The sequence below is a fragment of the Gymnogyps californianus genome, chromosome Z (assembly GCF_018139145.2).
Source record: "Gymnogyps californianus isolate 813 chromosome Z, ASM1813914v2, whole genome shotgun sequence".
NCBI classification, from domain to species: domain Eukaryota; kingdom Metazoa; phylum Chordata; class Aves; order Accipitriformes; family Cathartidae; genus Gymnogyps; species Gymnogyps californianus.
Genome location: NC_059500.1, coordinates 60,649,681 through 60,668,390, shown reverse-complemented (window position 1 = coordinate 60,668,390; position 18,710 = coordinate 60,649,681). Strand labels below are relative to the sequence as shown.

The window sequence follows — 18,710 nt, the reverse complement described above, 5'->3', positions numbered from 1 at the left end:
GCTTAGTACACTTGATGATTTTTTTCTTTTTTTTCTTTTTGTTTTTTAAAGTTTTGATGAACCTTACGCCAAGAAGTAGAGATTTAAAATGTGGTTGGTTACTTTGAAGTATGAACCTGTTTTAAGAAAGTGCATTAATTTTTGCGAATAACTCACCTAAAGCCTTGATTGGATCATGTCGTCAGATGCTTGGAGTCATTTGGAGAGCAACATTGAGCAATTCTTGCTGTCCATCAGTCAGTGAGCAGTTCAAGTATCTGCTTATAAACTTATGTGAAAGAGTCTCAAAATAATGTTTTTTAGAAGCCAGCTGTTTTCAGTCACTTCCTTTTTAACGGATTTGTGAATTCACCTTGTGAGGTATCTTAGCACTTGGAAATAGAAATATTTGTGATATACCTGTGTTTGTGAAAGATAAATGGTAACAATGGTTAATTAAATATTCTTTGTGACCCCCAAACCTCCCAATTTAGGAAATTGCTAAAGGCATGGGCTGTGAGTTCATCAGTTACTTCAGTGTCTGTTGTGAACATGAATGAGTCTTAATATGCTGAAGAAGCAGATTAAGAAACCACTGTGTTTCGTGATGCTTTAGAAGTGTATACCTGCAAATACTTCCAATAAGCTGCAGATTTGATTAAAAAAATCCAAAGCACTAACTAACCTGAAATATTAAATACAAAGGAAACTCTAAACATGGGTGTTGTGGTTTAACCCCAGCCAGCAACTAAGCACCATGCAGCCGCTTCCCCCTTCCCCCTCCCAGTGGGATGGGGAGGAGGGGAAAAAAAAGGTAAAACTCATGGGTTGAGATAAGAACGGTTTAATAACTAAAGTAAAATAAAATATACTACTAACTAAGAATAATAGTAATAATACAATAATAATAATTGTAGTGAAAAGGAATATAACAAAAAAAGATAAATAAACCCCAAGAAAAGACAAGTGATGCACAATGCAATTGCTCACCACCCGCTGACCGATGCTGCAGCAGTGATCCGCCCCTCCCGGCCAACTCCCCCCCCCCCGTTTATATACTGAGCATGATGTTTCATGGTATGGAATATCCCTTTGGCTAGTTGGGGTCAGCTGTCCTGGCTATGCTCCCTCCCAGCTTCTTGCACACCTGCTGGCTGGCAGAGCATGGGAAACTGAAAAATCCTTGACTTAGGACAAGTGCTACTTATCAACAACTAAAACATCAGAGTGTTATCAACATTATTCCCACACTAAATCCAAAGCACAGCACTGTACCAGCTACTAAGAAGAAAATTAACCCTGTCCCAGCCAAAACCAGGACAATGGGATTTGAAATGCTTTGTAGGGCATATAGTACTTTGCTGTGGGATTAACTGTGAGCAAAAGCGGGCTTCACTGTGCATCTTCATTGGTGACTATGATGACCTTGACTCCTTCCTTTCAGTGGACAGAGAGGATGAAGCAGTCAGGTGTGCAGGTGATATGTAGAATGTCTGGCTGATAAGTCTCAGTACATGAACAGTAAAAATCTAAAACTTTGTGTTTGGCTTCCTAAAAAATTGTGGTAAGAATCAAGGCTTAAATGTTAGAAAAACATTTGAGTGGTTTGCAAAATAGTGACACTATGCCACTACATCAGTTTAAGGAGGAGGCTTGTAAAATTCTTTCTACTTTGTTTACTTGCATCCCTGCTCTTTCTTCCTTTCCCTGTATTTGCTCACATGCTTTTCGTTTTGTTTTTGTGAATTTAATCAAGTATTGAGATATTAAATGTATTGTCAAAACCAGAGGGCTAAAATGTTGTGTGGGAATGATGACAGGAACAGAATTTGAAGAATGAGGTTCTGTATTTGTGCTTATTTCAAAGTGAGTGTAAATGAATGCCTGTTTTATAAACAGGATAATTTAATTTTTTTTATTTTTTTTTCACTGGCATTGATAAATCTAGTTGTCAGTGTTTACCTAGACTGAGCAGTGGTTTGCATTTTGTTGATAGTACAGTGCCATCTAGTGACTGCTCACATGAAGCTGGGGAGAAATTGCCAAGGAAAAGTGTTGGCAAGAGCAGATCGCATAGGTTGCAAGGTCAGATGGTTCACAGCTGCAAAAACACTGCTTTATGGAAGGTCGAGTAAGCTGAAGTCTGATCCCTTGTACCTTGACACGGGACCACTACAAAAAAATGCTTCTTGGGTGAATGTGATTGGAGGTGGTGTGAGCCGTACAAGAGGAGGATGCCTTTCTTACACAGCCAGCCACAAAGCTGGCATTTGCAAAATTTTTGGTTTCAGTTAGCAATTTAATTACCTTAAGATCTTTGTAAACACTTTTTTTTTTCCCAAATGCTGTCATAATCTTTAGGTAAAGGTGACTTAGATTTTTTTCAATGAAGGTAAGCATTTAAACAGTATATATACATTTCTTTTCCCTCTTTCTTTGCAGCTTGATCACATATTATCCCCTCCACCTATGCCTTCTCGAAAATCCAGCAGTCCTGAAGTCTCTTCTGGCCCTGGAAAGTCTTCTAGATTTAAGAGACAGCTGAGTGAAGATGGGAGACAGCTCAGGAGAGGAAGCCTTGGAGGAGCTCTGACTGGTGAGTTTGGGGTGTGTGTAATGTCACTTGGAGGTTTAGCAGCTGTGGAGCTGATGGCACCTTGACTCCTGGCGTTTGCCTTGTGGCTGAACTCTTTGGAGGAGGTGTGAGCTCCACCTGGAGTTTCCATAAAGTCTCTTCCACATGGGTTCCCTGATTGCCAGTGGGGTGAGCTCATGTTTGAGGCTCTACATCCATGGGGTGCTGACAGGTGGCCAAGCACAGCCTGAAAATGACCCATCGATTGAAGTTTTCAGGAATATGGCATTTGTCTTGCTGACTTAGTTTGGCAGCTTAAGGGTTGTTTGAGGTGTGCTCGCATGCATTCATCCATGGGATCACATATATCTTGTTTCCTCAAGGAGCCACGGTGCACAGATGGCCCCTTTAGACTTGATTTCATTAAAGAAAAAGTAATTTGGCCTCACTTATCTAGTGGAGTCCTTGCAGAGGAGGAAGGGCATTACCAGCTAGCCACTGGCTGTGAACTGCAACTTCTCTGTGGAGCCATGCAGAGGTAGCAGGATGCTTGAGGAGGGCTTAGGCCTTCCCTGCCCTGATAGCGTCTGTGGAAGATGCCAGATGCTGAAATTGTGATTGTGTCCTGGGAGCTGTATGGCTGTGGCGGTCACTGAAGAGTGATTGTTGTTGAGTGTGGAGTGAAATGAATGTGAAAACATTCAGACAGGTTAATTGGCACTTGCTTTGTGTATTTCAAGAAAAATAATTTTTAAATTCACTAGAATTTGGCAATTAAATATATTCCTGCAGTGCACAATTTCTAACAGCTTGAAGAATTTGTTGTGAAGAACAGCATCTTAAGTACTTGGTGAGGGGGACAATAGATTTCAGTGAATTTAGTGGAAGGGATAAATTTGAGACTCAACATCTTGTTTTATCCGTTTAGGTGATGTTGATTGATATCAAAATCAGGTGACATTCAGGTTAGAGAAAGTTGAAATGGCATTTACTGAGATGTGACTGTCTTCTGTCTCTAAATTCTGTACATTGTTCAGAGGCGTTTTTCCTCAGGGACGAAAAATGGTGCCACAGTGGATAGAGCTGACTTCTGCCATAAGTGTCTGGGAAGTGCTTTTAAAGTATTTGCTTTTCTCACTTCCTTCCCACCCCTCTCCCTGTCCGTACGCTGGATAGAAGCTCCAAGAAGCTACTGCAATGCATATATCTGTAATCAGTAGCTTATAATCACCTACACCACTTCTAATGAGTGACAAATAATTTTTTTTTTACCTAAGTAACTTAAAAAATTAAGTTGTCTCATACTTTATGTGAAGGAAAGACAGATACTACTACAGGAATTTCTTGTCACATCAGCACATAATCGCTGCTGCAATTTTTAGTGTCACTAGGGCAAGATTTGCCGTTTCCCTTGCAACTTCATTTTTGTCAAGAGTTGTATTATGATGATTTCAGAAACAATATAAGAGTATTTGTTATCTGTATGGGCTTTTGTGAAAGATAAGTGACACAGCAGTCTGAAGTGTCAATTTTGCTAACCATATCAGTGAACTCTCTGGCTTTCCTGGAGCGTTACTACTCTAAAAAGTTGAAGCGTAGACCAAATGAGTGTTTTACTGAAACTAAAAATTGCCAGCACACTACTTATTATTTCAGCAGGAGTTGATGTGGGTTTTTAATTTTGTTTTTGTTTAACTTTAAAGTAGGATGGTGGTCTTTAAAAATGGAACTTTCCTGTATAAGCGCTCCAGATAAAGAAGGAGAAGGCAGCCTAATCAAAAACAAATGAAGCAAGTGTGCTCTGCTGCTGTAGTCTCTGGTCTTTATCTCTATGCTTGAATTATTGCTTGAGGTCTTTATAAAGAGAAATGGATATGCTTTTTGTCTGCCTGCAATATGTTGTGCAGGGTTTCATGTCAGGATTTGGGAATATAGTGTGCAATGATGTTAAACTGCTTTATTACTAATGCACTTTAAATGAACCTGAATACCCTAAGGCTTTGGTATCTTAAAATAGTTTAAATATCTTAACAGCTTTCATGATACTGATTAAATTAATCAAAGTCATTCTGGTGACAGAAGGTTCTTAATATTCTTTTGGGATTTTTAAAAAACCCCTGATTTTAAAGAAACTGCTGCAGATAGAGAACTATTTCCTAGAATTGTTTCAAATGCTCAGTAATCTGAAGCTAATCATTTCAGTGTTACCTTGGACTTGTATTTACCTACCTCTTTTTACATACTTCAGTTTTGGTGGTGTTTTTTTTTTAGTTTCTTCAATGCTTAAGAGTGGGTCACTGTTCTGGTTTGAAACTACAAGAATCACAGTATCATTTTAAAAAAGAGCAGGAGGTGATGAGAAGGCCTTCCATTAAAATGAATGAGCTGGCACGTCCTTGGTTTGGGTTTACTTCTATGCTCACACATCCCCTCCCTAATTTCTGTTTGAGTCTTAATGTTTCTGAAAAGATACTCACGGTCCATAAGGGGGGAAAAAATATTTGGAGACCTGTCATTTGGAAAAGTACTTATCTTTAATATCACTTTACACTGATTACTGTCTTCCTTTATTCTTACTTCTGTTTTGTTGCTTTTGATACTCTTTTAAGTGCTAGCTTAACAATGGGTATCAGTCCATTGGAAAATAGTACAGAAAGGTATTTTTTGAAATTGTTTAAGGTACAGTCTCTACCTCTGTTGTTCAAAAATGTTACCTTTGCTAAACTCCTAGAAAGTGGGAGTAAGTAAAGCAAGAGAAGACTCCTAGCTTACAAATTTGCCGAGTATTCCTATGCTGATGCTTGTTGCTCACTCCAAATGTTAGAAAATAAGTGAATTGTGCTTTGTGTGTTACTTTGACTTTCCCTTTGCTGTTAAAAACACAGTATTATTGAGCCATAGGGCATAAGTAGTATTAACGATAAAAACAAAAATAAAAATTTAATTTGTTTATATAAAACAGGATAGTTCAAATCCTGCAGGGCTGAATACTAATAGAGGTAAATAGATAGGGTTTTTATCTCTGGGAATAGATCCCAAATAAATGAGTTTATTGGGCTTTACAAGAGGGAATAATGTTATGCATGACATATGAGAAGAAATAAAGTCTATATTGTTGCAATATATTGAATGAGACTTACAAAACCTGAAGGATTACAGTTACTGAGAACCTACTACTCTGAATTGGCTAAAGTAAATTACAAAACTCTTTATATAGAAATATGAGAAAAATTGAGAATGATGTACAAGGTCTTTCCAGTGGGAAATGAACACAAAGGAGAGGAGGTTTAGAAACTTGGCGAGGTGGGATAGAAACTTAACTAACATTCTACACAGCTTCAGGGAAACTGGAACCCAGTTTTTTTTTTCCTGAATTGCCCAGTTTTAAGCAATCTAGCAACCACACGTTTTCAGTGACAAGCAAAGAATGTTCTTCAGAGTTGAAGAAAACTAAATCAATGTTTTTGAGAATAAATCTGCTATTGCTTCCTGTTGAAAACCGCCAGGGAACCACTGATATTAAATAGTTTGGCCAATAAAAAAAAAGAATACTGCTTCCTGGAGACACCATGCTATGATATTTTGGGAAAGTCACTTCAGTCTAATTGTTGTGACAGTATTGCTTTCCTTAATCTTCATCCCCAAGGAGGGGGAGGAGGAAGACACTTGGAGAAAGAGAGACTGAATTTGGAATGAAAAGACTTTATTGGATGTGGCCTGCTATTAGTCTAGCAAATCTACTTTAATGGTTCTTGTTGAAGTGCTAGCAGCACTGCTTAATAGAAAGAAAGGATGAAAAATAGTATTTCATAATGAGGGTTGCTAAACGTAAACATTCGTGAGATAAAAAAACTTCAGCGTAAAAGTATTTGGAAGTAATTTATGACCAGTTCCTCTTTTAATTTAAAGTGTCATGTTTCCAAAGGGTTATAAAGTTTTGGGTAGCAAAACCACTTATACAATAATCAGTGTTTGCCTTTCTCCCCTTCTGCTGCTTCTGCATCTTAACTCCTCTCCTGCTCCAGCTTCCCCCTTCCCTGCATACACGTATTCCCGTAACAGCGCTTGCGACATCCTTTACCTGGGAAGTAAACTGGAGCTTTAGAAGTTCTGCTTGTGCCACAGATGGTGTAAAACACAATCCTTGTGCAGTTTGTTCAACTGTGGAATAAGCCCTGTTGCAAAGCTGAGCTGTAGCTACTCGTTCGATAGGCCTTGGTCAAATACAGAGGGAAAAGATCATTGCTTCAGAAGGACGCTGGTGCCCTCTGGGTGCAGGGGCGTTGGAGGAGTGCTGGACAGACTGAGAGCGAAGTTTGGTCAGGTGAGGTCAGCTCTGTTGTTCTTGGGACAATAGCCTTCTGTGCGTACACATGTATTTAAATGCCTCTTGCCCTAGCCTTAGATTGCCTTCTTAAGGATTCGTAACAGTGCACAGACTGGGGCTTTAAAACTTGTTTCTGATCAGGAGAAAAGATGTTTAATTAAAAAGCTGCTTTTCTGTGGTGTCTGGTTTTCTTGATCTCCACGAACTTCAAAGGGCTGTCTACAGTCAGCGGGTTTTTGGCTTAAATTGTCTACAGATTTTAGTTTGCTCTATTCAGAGATGCTTAAATAGAATTCATGGCAGAAAGTAATGTGAAAGGCTGAGAAATTAAATGAGCTTTTACCGCGGAGGGGGTTAACTTGGCAAATCACTCGGACAAGGACGAGCAAATCGAATTGGCCTTGCTTTCATGTCCCATTGCTGCTCCTCAGTTTGCACCGTGGTGTGCGGTGCAGCTCTGTTCAGTCTCCTCATCTGCTCTGGTGCAGCATTTGGAGATTGCTATCTCCCTTTCTACTTCTGAAAGGTATGAAAGTATATTGCTGGGAAGACTTTGTATTTTGCAGAGCGCTGCAGCTAGCTCAGTTGTCTCTATACTGTACTGATAAGCTCCGCAGTTAGATATAAAGGAAAAAAAATACACTTTGTTGCCTATAGTTTGAACTTCTTATCTTGCTTCCTGTTATCTCATCAATAACTGTGTGGAAACAGACTTCCCGCTAGGCTAATTGTCTCTAATTGTGGTAGGGCTGTTATCTTGCTACCCTTAAATTGATCTTACACAAATACTGGTGACATAACACATACAGATTCCATTTTGTAGAATCTTTAACCCAAAGATCCTAAAGCACTTTACATTAATAAAGTTACCTCATGATCTAGTGAAGAGCTAAAACTAGGAAATCTTGGGATGTATATATTTTTTCTTCTTTAATATTCCTGCTTTGATCAGCTTTCCACCGCTGAGTCATCAGTCATCCAAATATGCTCAGCAATTATTGCTATTCCTGTATAACTAATCTGTGGTTGATTTGAAATGAATTTGGGGATTCTCAGTCTGGTTTTTGCATCAGAGATTCATCACTCTACTAACACTAATTAGCAGAAAGATCAACAGCTTTATGGGCCATGAAGAACAAGCTGTTTTCTTATCCGTGGGTTGGCATGTGCTGGCAGTACTTGGAAGGCGAGGTTTTCCCCGTTCATACAGGGGAGCAGTTGGCAGTGGTAGAAATCCAGAGTTTTCACAAACGTTATGCTGTATAAATTTTTTTCATTAATATTGTTGAAAATGCAGATTAGCTCATTAAGCCTTACGGTGTCAAATATTTGATACAACTTGGTGGATGGGGAAAGCTGGGCATAAAATCACATGATTTGTACCTTGAAACTTCTTTGGAAACGGTACATTCCCATTCTGTACAACTGCTTATTGTAACTATGATGTGACTATTTTAGTGGCAACATTTTGAAAAGATTATTTTTATCAATGATGGCCAATTGGTGTAGATAACGGGAAGTGTTCCCTATTTCCTTTGTACAATATCAAAATTGTTTACTGACTTCTAGTTATGGGATTAATAAATTATGCATGCACCACTCCATAAAAAGCCCTGTGATTTCGTAGCTGTTTCTGGGGATACAGCTTGTTGGGCTCTGTTGGCCCGTCTCCAGCTCCAGAAGCTGGGGTGCTGTAGGATGCGGGGGAAGGATGGCTGCCAGTGCCGAAGCTCAACCAGACATGTTTTTTTGTAGGAAATTTTATTTCCTGCATTTTCTTCCCCTTGCATGTCAGAGCAGAAGTGTGTTTCAAAATTGCTTTCATCTTCGTGATGCATGACAGGACTGGATGTACTCAGTTTAGAAAGTCTTTTCAACCGCAGCTGCCTGAGGGTTCTCCTTGACAGCAGCGGAGGGAGGGTAGCAGCCCAGCACTGGTGCTAATGCCACTTGGTTCCTGGGTACAAAAGGTGCGAAGGTCCAACAGCCAGGTGTGCATGACAACAGGCACAACATGCTGCTTCATTCAGTAGCACTGCCTACCCAGAGCATGTCCTGGAGTCTTTTCACTGCCTTCCTCAAAGGCTTCCTTAAGAGCACCGTACCATGTGTTAAACTTCTTCCAGAATTAGTAGAGATAGAAGCAAGCTATTCTATAATTACACACCTAAGAAAATGTTTTTTTTAAAGCATGCAGTATAAAGCTGTCTTCTACAGATGAAGTAAATATATTCTGCTATGAAATACACATTTTTAAATGGTTCTTGGTGCACTGGTGGTTGAGATGACATTAGGTTATATTTGTCATTGTCAGTTATCTTCATCATTTAAGGCTTCAATCAACCTGCATAGTTGAGTTGATTTTTACTTCCCTGTGTGCCTAGCAAGATAATTTCCATATTCTTTGACATGTCTGGAGTCTGCATCATGTAATAGTTTGAGATGAGAACAGAAGATATTGTATTCCTGTCTCATTATTTTGCCTTTAACTCCTCGATTGCTGCTTAATCGTGCTTGTATCATCAGAGCATGAGAAGTTGATTGTTGTTGAGATCAAAGCAAACTGTAGCAGTAGAGTGCCTAATTAACAGATATGTTTGCAAGTTGCCTGTTTTGAAGGGTGGAGAAATAGAGTTTAACCCTCTTTGGGACGCTTATAAAAGCAGCTTGAAAGTTGTTAAGAGTCATTTGTCATAGTGGAAAAATGAAATGTGGAGAAAATGAATATGCATATTAAATTTCTGAAGTTGGAGTTGTAGCTCCTTAAGAAATACCCCAAGAGCTGTTGAATTAGCTGGCTCAAGTATGCTTAGCAGCGTAACTGTAGAAGCACACATTAAAGAACTTGCCTGGACTTAGTTAAATGTTTGGGTTTAATCAGCTTATTACCTACATCTGAGCTCTGTGAGGCTGCAGTCCTATTGTTGCTAGTACCTGAGCTTGTTAGTGCAAAACTGTCTCTGCAGTGTATCTATGAATAAATTACAATTGCACATCGAGACTGCATTATCTGTACTCCTAGAGGCTTAAGTCTTCCTTTTTCACCTGTAGACTCTCTTGAGTGTATGTTGTGAAGCCAGTGGTCTGAGCACGTGTGGAAGGAAGTTGTGCTTACTTGCTCCAACAAGGATGCTTTAACATAAGTTGAATGTACAGCTTGAGAAATGTTTGAGAAGAGGGAGAAGCACGTTATATGCTTAATCCTTAGAATGAAGGTTGAAGGCTTGAATGGAAAAGTCTACAGATGTTTTCCAGTGAAAACAGGGGCAGGCTTTTCTATTAGGAAACTTCACCTTTTGAAAAATGACTATAAGCATATAGTTACAAATCACTTCTTTATGTGGTGTAGCAACGTATATGTGAAACAAAAATAAGGGTCGTAGTAGGGACTGTAGAGAAAGTAGTGTGACACATCACTTCATGCTTGTCATTTGTAATAGAGTTGCTGGGCACTTTCTTCATAGCACAACGGAAGACGTTTGTTTCATATCTTATAATTTCTATGAAGCAGGCAGCAAAACCCCAAATATTGAGATGGTAGAGAGCTGGGAGCCATGAGTATTGGCAGCTGGCTGAAGTAGCTCTTCATGTAGTGGTTCAGTGGAGCAATAGTGAACTTTCTGAAGTTCTTAAAATTAGAGCAGGTGTATTCTAGGCACAACTTGGTTGCAAGTCTACCGGTATTTACAGTTGCAGATAAGAGCTATCTCTGAGCGCTTCGTCTGCACGATTCTGGTTATTGCAAAATTGACTGTGTATCAGAAGGAGCAATACAACCGTCTCATCATCACTTAAATGTAGTCCAGTTTAATGTGCTTTTGGTAGCACCTTACAGCAGTCTGAACCTTACATTTCTGTTTTTTCTCCTATTATCAGAGTTTCAGCACTGGACCTTCAAATTTTTCTAGAACAGGTGTAAACTGGAAAAAAGGGTGAAAGGGAAGCAGGAATATCTGTGTATTAGGGTTGTGTTGTAGAATGGACCGGCAGTCTGTAAGTTTTGGAGCTACATGTTAGAAGCATGGGAAAAAGGCTCTATTTGTTGGTAAGATAAAGAAAAGGAAGCAGCAGAATGTGCCCATCTCTGAGCTCACTGATAAATAAGATATCTCTAACTAATTATTTTGCTGAGTTGTACAATAGAGTTGGGAGATGTGGAAGTAGAGTTGTAAAGGATAACTTCAGGCTGTAGGGTTTTTTTATCATGTAGATATCAGTGTCACTTGCTGGCTAACACTGCTATTGTGGTAGACATTTTTGGTGTGGAAAACTTAAAAAAACCCCAGACAAACAAAACCAAAACCCCAACACCCAAAACCCAAACACTATCCTCACCTCCTAAATCTAAATAAAACTAGAGAGATTTGCTGGTGATCCCAAATGCCTTTCAGATATTTTATTGCTGTCACAGTACTTCAGTAATAGATTGCAAATCGTCAAAATATAAATGTAACTTCAGTGAGTATCTGTTAGCAGAGGAATTTTGAGTAATTTCTAGATGAACAAAATTCTGTATTGTCTTTTAAGTGTCTTTCAGTGAGAGAAATTTGTTCCAAGCATGGAAATGATATTTATTTCTGGGAGGAAAGCTAACTGTGACTACTTACTCTTGATAATTGACTTACAAACAGTCTTGATTCTGAATCCCTTTGTAGTTAATGGAAGCTAGATTTTTTTTTTACATATTTTTGGATACAGATCTAAACCTGGATCCTACTAGGTTCTGGTCCAAAACTGGTATGTCCTTTTCCAGTTCCAGTTTTGCCAATATTGATGAAATTTTAAGACAAATCTATTGCTTTAAGATCATAATCTCATCCCAAAGTTTTGCCTTTGGTGAGCCACATTTATTTCATGCATGACCAGATACTACTACTTCATCTAATTTTGAGAAGTGAAACCAAGACAGAGGATTGTAAGGAGATTTTGTAGTGCATCAAAAAGTGAAAAATCTATAACGAGTGTAATAGGATTTTTTACAAGGGCTTCTTGTACAGTAACAAAAGAAATTATAATTGAGTTGGTTGTAATTATAGGCTTAACTGGGTAATGTTATGTTTAGTGGACAGATTGGTTGAAAGAAAAATTTCACCTCTTGCATCAGACTGGGAAATTGGCATTGTCCTTTAAGTTCATCCATGTGCAGCTGAGTAATATGCAAAACATGCTAATTTGCTTAAGTTGTGGGCAGTAAATGAGGCATGAATAAAATGGTAACTCTTTTTTGCCTGCTGGTAGTCATTTGAAATTTAAGTAAAGTTTGTTGATGCAGCAACAGTAAAATAAGTAAATATAGCAAAATATAGTAAAATAAGGCAAAATATTGAAAAGTTTCCTAATGATGGCTTTAAAGCCATCCACTATTCTTTTACTTTCCAGTTACTGCTAATGGGAATTAAGAGCTTTAATTCCCTCCCACACTGATGCGAGAATAGACCCTAAAATTTACAGTGTCCACATAATTTCCTACAGCTGGGCTGTCTGCAGCAGTTAAATTTGAAGCAATAAAGCAGAATGCCCTAACCTGATGATAAAATACTAATGTGGGAGGCTCTTCGCCTTTCACCTGGCAGGTTTCTGAAGCTGTAGTGAGGCTTCACGTATCTGTGGGAGTCAAAAGTGATGGTATGTTGCCTCCAGCTTTGGTTTCCACTTCCTGCTGCTCCTGCTGCCCAGGCTGTTTGCACGTGGCCGTGGCTGCTCTGCGATGTGCTGGGGCTGCCACTGCTGCTGGGGAGCCGAGGTGGCAGAGGGGTGGCTTCATTCTTTCTTCCATTTGCAGTGAGACCTGTCAATGAACTGTTCTGTCTGGTTTTTTTGGGAGAAAAGCAGAAGGAGTAGGAAGAGGGAGAAGTACCCAGTTGTGTTTCCTTCCAGTGCATTTCTGTGACCCAGAGCGATCTGCAGTAGGGTCCAGTTTTGTCTTCTACCATGGCTTGTTCCTGTTGCTCGAGGTAGCTCAGCTTATAAGGCTCCCCAAAGAGAGGTGTGGAGTGAGCAACCCACTTGAAACCATGCTTGGTGAATCTGACTTGACCACAGAAGTCAGTTCTTGAGATAAAATCAGTTATTTTTTTACTTCAAAGTGGTGAGGAAGAAGAATCTAGCTTTCTGAATTGTTTTTAAATAATCTGCATTTAAGTCATAAATACGTGTAATTGATTTATTAAAACAATTAAGTGAAATAAGTATTTCTTGGTCCTTGCCTTAAAGTTGTCAGGATGGCAAGAGGCATTTTGAAGGCTGCTCTTTCACAGCAGCTAACACAAATACATTGATGCTTGCTTCAGTTCAGTCTGTGGTATACTGTAATCATATGCACAGCTTCTGCTTTGGACTAATTGTGTCCATAGTTACTGTCGGCCCAAACCCACACGCTTCCGTTTTAGCAAAATACATACCTGTCTTCCATTTACAGTTGTGTAATGGAGAACTGCTTTTAATATTTGCATAAGAAAATACTTCTATCAAAAACTTCCAAGATGCTTCCTCTCTATTTATCTTTGCATTTAGACTAATTACAAAACAGACTTTCCAGCATTGCAGTCTACACTGTCTTAAGTACTTTTGTAAAGGCAAACACTTACTTGGATGCCAGAAGGTTTTCTCCACCATATGCAATTGTTAAAACAGAAGGCTGCTGAAGATTTGAGAGAAGTAATTTCTAAATTATAACTGAAAATGGAGGATTTATAGGTATTAGATGTAAGCTCATCTAGTAATTCTCAGCCATCCCATTGGGATATGGATTTGAGAGGGAGAGAGGAAGGAGAGTAATACTTCAGCAGTAGGATTTTTCTAATTAGAATAAAGCAAAGCCCACCTTCTGTGGCTGATATTTGAGAAAGTGTATGTGGTTTTTCAGTCTCTTTTGGCCTTATGCAGTAAGGCATACAACAAGTATGCACACACTGGATGCAACAGAAGTAAGAAGTAACAAAGATTCCATTTCGACTTTCTACAAATATCCATTATAAAGGAAGCTAGACATATGAGAGGCAATTTCAAGGGGAAGATGGCAGTGAACTCTAGTGATGTATTCCCTATGTCCACCAACAATTATGTAATGCCATTAAATAATGCTAAGTTATTAGCATTACGTAATCAACTCAAGTCATCTTTCATCAAAATGCATTTTGATAAATGTGCTGGACTAATGAGGATTGTATTCAGATGTGGGAAGAGATGTGGTTTGTGACTTTAGGCTGTCTTGATAGTTTCAGGCACAGGAAGGATAGCAGAGATGCCAGCAAACCATCTGCAGAAGGCATGGGAGGAAGTCAAAGGCCATCTTGGAATTGAATGGGACAGCAGTAGGGGACCTGTATCAGTAGATGACTCATGGATCAATAGCTGATGAAAGTAATAAGAAAACTACTACCAGTGTGGCAATGGTCTGTTGTTAGATGGAGATTACCCTGGACACTAGCAGTGTTTGTGCTGTATATGGGCCAAAATGCCGAATTAAGATGGAAGGGATGAGGTGGAGTTGAGGTGAAGTCTTGCTCTCTGTCCTCCACAAGTAAGTTCACTCAAAAAGAAAAGTAGCTGCTTGGGGCATTAAACTTGAAGGCAGAAATGAACGTAGTGTGAAAATCCATAATGCATTTCAGTTCAAGTTTTATGTGTAATACTGATATTTAAATGACTTAACAGTGAGGAAAATTGTGGATATGTGTAAATTCAAGGGGTTATTAAAGAAAATGTAAAAGGGGGAAAATGCATACAATTATGAATGAAATGGTAGCAGGAAAAAGTGTAGGATTACCATAGCAGCAAGAAAAAAGGAGTGGATAGTCTGAGGGCATTACTGACATTTTTTTTTAAATGGAGGAATCCAGGGAGAGTTGCTGACTAACTCATTGTGGGCAGGGACTGTTTTATTGTGTGGTGGTTTAACGCAGTGGCACCCTAATCCCTCAAAGAAAGCAGACTGAGTTTTGGAAGAAATTTTTCTATAAGAAATGTTGATGTTCCATTTGCTTTTGGAAATGAAAAAGCCTCATTGCATTCCTGTAAAGTATGTCCAACTTTTCTTATTTTAAGAAGCACAGTATTAAAAATACAGTTGTTATTTTCTGGATATTGTGTTGCAGTTGGCATTCTTGTTGGTAACTGCTAATCTCCTGGTAGTATCTCTCTGCATAAAGGTTAGTGTTATTCCCAGATAAGAGATTTATCTGTTACCGTCTTTTTGCGTAAGCCATGACTATTTTTGCTTCTATAGAAAGCATATTTATTATATGCCATTTCTGTGTTTAAAAGTATATACGGATGTACTATGAAAAGATCTGGAGTTCTAGACAGTCCGCTACGCTTGCCTTAATTTCAGTATGTTGTGAAATCTGCGGTGCCCTCAAGGCTCCTGTTTGGGGTAAGGACGGGAGGAGAGATTATTCCAGCATCACACATGCTCATGTTTTCATTGGCAATTTTGATCATGTCGACTGCCTAATTAGCTACTCCACAGGCCCTCCAATGTTATTTTAAATATTTCTAGAGGTTAATCATGCAAGAGAAATAATGGAATATTAAGTGAGTTCTTACAGTGCAGACACTGGCCCTGATGCTGAGTTAATCCACTCTGCTTTCTTGTTAGTCAGGCAAAATCTTACAGTTGAAGGAAGAGCTTAGTACAAGACTTCTGTTGTCATGAAGAGTAGGATTGCCTCTTCTCTAGCCTCTGTACCAAAATATCTTAGACTTTCTTTCAGATGTTTGAGCAAGGTAAAAACTGAGTAAAATATAGATACCTGTAAAGGACAAAGAATAAAGGTGGCTATTAGAGATGTTCTGTGTCAGCATAGCCCTGCACATGGTAAGGTACAGTGCTTTACTTTGCTGAGTGACTGACATGAATAGGAATCACAATATTAGCTCTCCATGTTTTGGGTCTGGCTCCCATTTGAAACAAAAAGTAAGTACAAGGATTAGTAATAGCTCTTATTTCCCATAGACCTTTCTCCTCCCAGACTTCACTGACTTGTTATTTAAACCTTTTTGGCTTGGGGTCCAAACCTAAACAAAACTGGATTAATTTGTGGACAAAATACATATGATTACTTTCTATTTTTTTTCTTGGGAAGCTCAGTGGGATTCATCTGAAATGAAAATTAGTGCAGTCTGGGAAAGGCCTAGTGTCTGACAATGGATTTCCAGACTAGTTTCAAACTCCTACTAGAAAGTGCATTGGTTAACCAAAGAGTGATGTTCTTCCCCAGTTTTAGAACAAGCTTTATCAAAACAGACCTATTTATTGCTGGCATTCTCCTTTGTTGTAAAGATCAGAGGCAAACTCTATTGCTTTTCAAGTATTGATTCCCATGATGATAAAATGCACTAAGAGTATGCTACAGTGATCCAGTTGCAAATTGTTTAACGTAATTTTCCTGGTGGCTTCTAGAGTGGGTTAATACAGAATTTCTAAGAGGGATTTGTGTAATGTATGTCTACGTGACAAAATAGGTGTTGCCAAAGCATTTTACTGGTGTTACCATCAGTGACATGATGTCTTGTTTGGAGCTGTCTTGGCTTTGGCGGAATTTTAGGAGCCTTCTTGCAGAGTTTCAGTACAGTGTTTGTAGTCTGCATTCTAGCCTGAGAGATTTTTTATAACTGGGGACCCAGCACTAGGAAATGGCTGGTTTCACCCCGGGAACCTCGTCTTACCATTGACTCTCAGGAGCGGAGTCAAAAAGCAAGTAAAGAAAATGCATAGACCTCTTCTGGTGTGGAAAGCATTAAAGAAATAAAACATACCTGTTTAAATGCAAGGTATGTATAACTTAGTTTTTTCCACTCACTTTTTAATTCTCTTTTGCCTGCCTGGATGAGAAGGAATTAACCTTTTGAGGTGATAGATATAAGCTGTAACTGACTGCATATGTCACTGGTGTATTCCAGGATTGACATCAATGGAATATCAAAGATGTGGACGTTGCAATCAATGCCTTAAGCTTTTTATGGCATCCTTTTAGTTGAGGATGGTGGGAACCTATGTAAAAAGGTAACCAGAATTTGACAGAAACAGACAGAGAGAGCAGATGGGAAATTAAATCAGTTTTTCCAGTTCTGGAAAATGTTATCCTGGATGAGTGGGCAAGAAACCACAGCTTTGTTGTACATTTTTTTTCTGTTAGTCTTGGGCAAGCTGTTAGCAAATTGGGTGAAAAATGTCTGTGGGTTCCGCTTTACCAGTGTAACAAAGAACAATAGCACATTTTGAAGACTAATTGGGAAGCATTAAAAAGACTATCCTGTGCTGCTGCTTGGGAACTCTCTTGCTCCCAAGACAGTTTCTAGAGACCTCAGTAACTCTCTGGATCTGTTGTTAAAAAATAAAGTTATCAAGCTGAGGCCTTTGATTTCCTGGCAAACCTGTGCCCATCTACCAGGGTGCAAATCCTGTGTCAATGGTCATGCACGTACCCACTCCGTAGTTCTCTGAGGTGACAAGATTAATGAGGTGGGAATTGGTAATTTCAGGAAACAAATGTTTAGGATGTGTGGTTTGGAAGACGGTTTTCATTTGAGCTGTTCAATCAAAATCTTGCATGGTGTTTTTGAACCTCGATTTGATTAAAAAAAAATCCTTTGAATTGTCACTTTGCATCAGCTTGTTGGTCTTCTAAGAGAAGTCAGTTGCTTTAATAGTGTGATTGTCTCACTTTTGCATAGTTTTCAGAGATAACTAAGAACTTAAGGTGGACATACTTGCTAAGACCAGTACATAGCCTCTTGTCCTGTTTCTTGACAGTGGCTGAAAGTCAGCAAAAAGAAACAGTATCATTACATGTTTGTCCTCTTAATATAATTCCCTGAGTATTCTCCCTGCTGCTCGTTTGCAGCTCAGGGGCTTCCTGAGCCAGAGATGCTTTCTGCCTAATTAGTACCTGTAGGCAGATGGAGTGGCAGTGCTTTGATGGGGGGTCTGACCTTCCGTTGCACTGGGCCCGAGCTTGCCTGGCCACAACGAAATGACACCGCTAGGCAGTGAGCACAGAAACCACCGAGGAGGGCTATATCAACTGCTCCCCAAGAGCCCGGTGCGAGTGCTCTTGAGGAATGGCTGGCTCGCGCCTCGGTGATCTCCCCTTACTTGGGATACCGGGTAAGGATACTTTCTTGGGAATTGAGTGATACCTTTAGATAGATTATAAGGAATTTTGGAATAGAAGCCGAATAGTACCCAGTCACAGGGTATAACTGTTATCCATGTAGTAAGTGCTTTATTCCAATAAACCTCACTTTGTACCTCCGACTTGGAACCTTACTCCTTCAAGGGGTAGATAGCGGCATGGTTTGGTTTTGGTTTGGTTTTGTTTTTTGGCTAGCCTTCAGAATTTAGGTTTCTTTGGTTCAGATCCACCATTCTGGACATTTGCATCTGTTGTTGCATTAATTGTGTTTCTAGGCAGGAAAAAGGTACAGTTGTGAGAATATTGAAAAAATAAATTTGTCGAAGAGAAGCATAGCTTGTGGAAGGGTGATGTGAAGGGCTAGCCAGTGAATAGTTTTGATGGAATCCCCTCTGGTCAGGGCTACAGTGAAAGAAACAAACGTTTTAGAATGGTAAGAGCATTTGTTACCTTACAGTAAACTCTGTCCATTGCATTGCCTTATCTGCAACATCTAATATTTTAACACGCTCTTTCTTAACTTGACAGGCAAGTATCTGCTTCCTAATGCAACTGGACAGCAGCTGTGGCAACCTGCAGAAACCTCTAATCTTGTTCGCATGCGCTACCAAGCACTTGGGCAGTCAGCACCTTCACTTACTGCTAGTTTGGTGAGTAATTTTTTTCAAAGCTAGGAGTGTACAAAAAAATC

General features: G+C 39.3%; 1 protein-coding gene across 1 annotated transcript in view; it reads left to right on the top strand.

Annotated features, from left to right (window-relative positions):
* MAST4 (microtubule associated serine/threonine kinase family member 4) overlaps positions 1 to 18,710 on the top strand; it is a 293,953-nt gene that overhangs the window by 59,151 nt on the left and 216,092 nt on the right. The window contains 2 exon segments of the mRNA XM_050913748.1: positions 2,422 to 2,575; positions 18,548 to 18,669. Coding sequence (XP_050769705.1) covers positions 2,422 to 2,575; positions 18,548 to 18,669 — 276 coding nt within the window.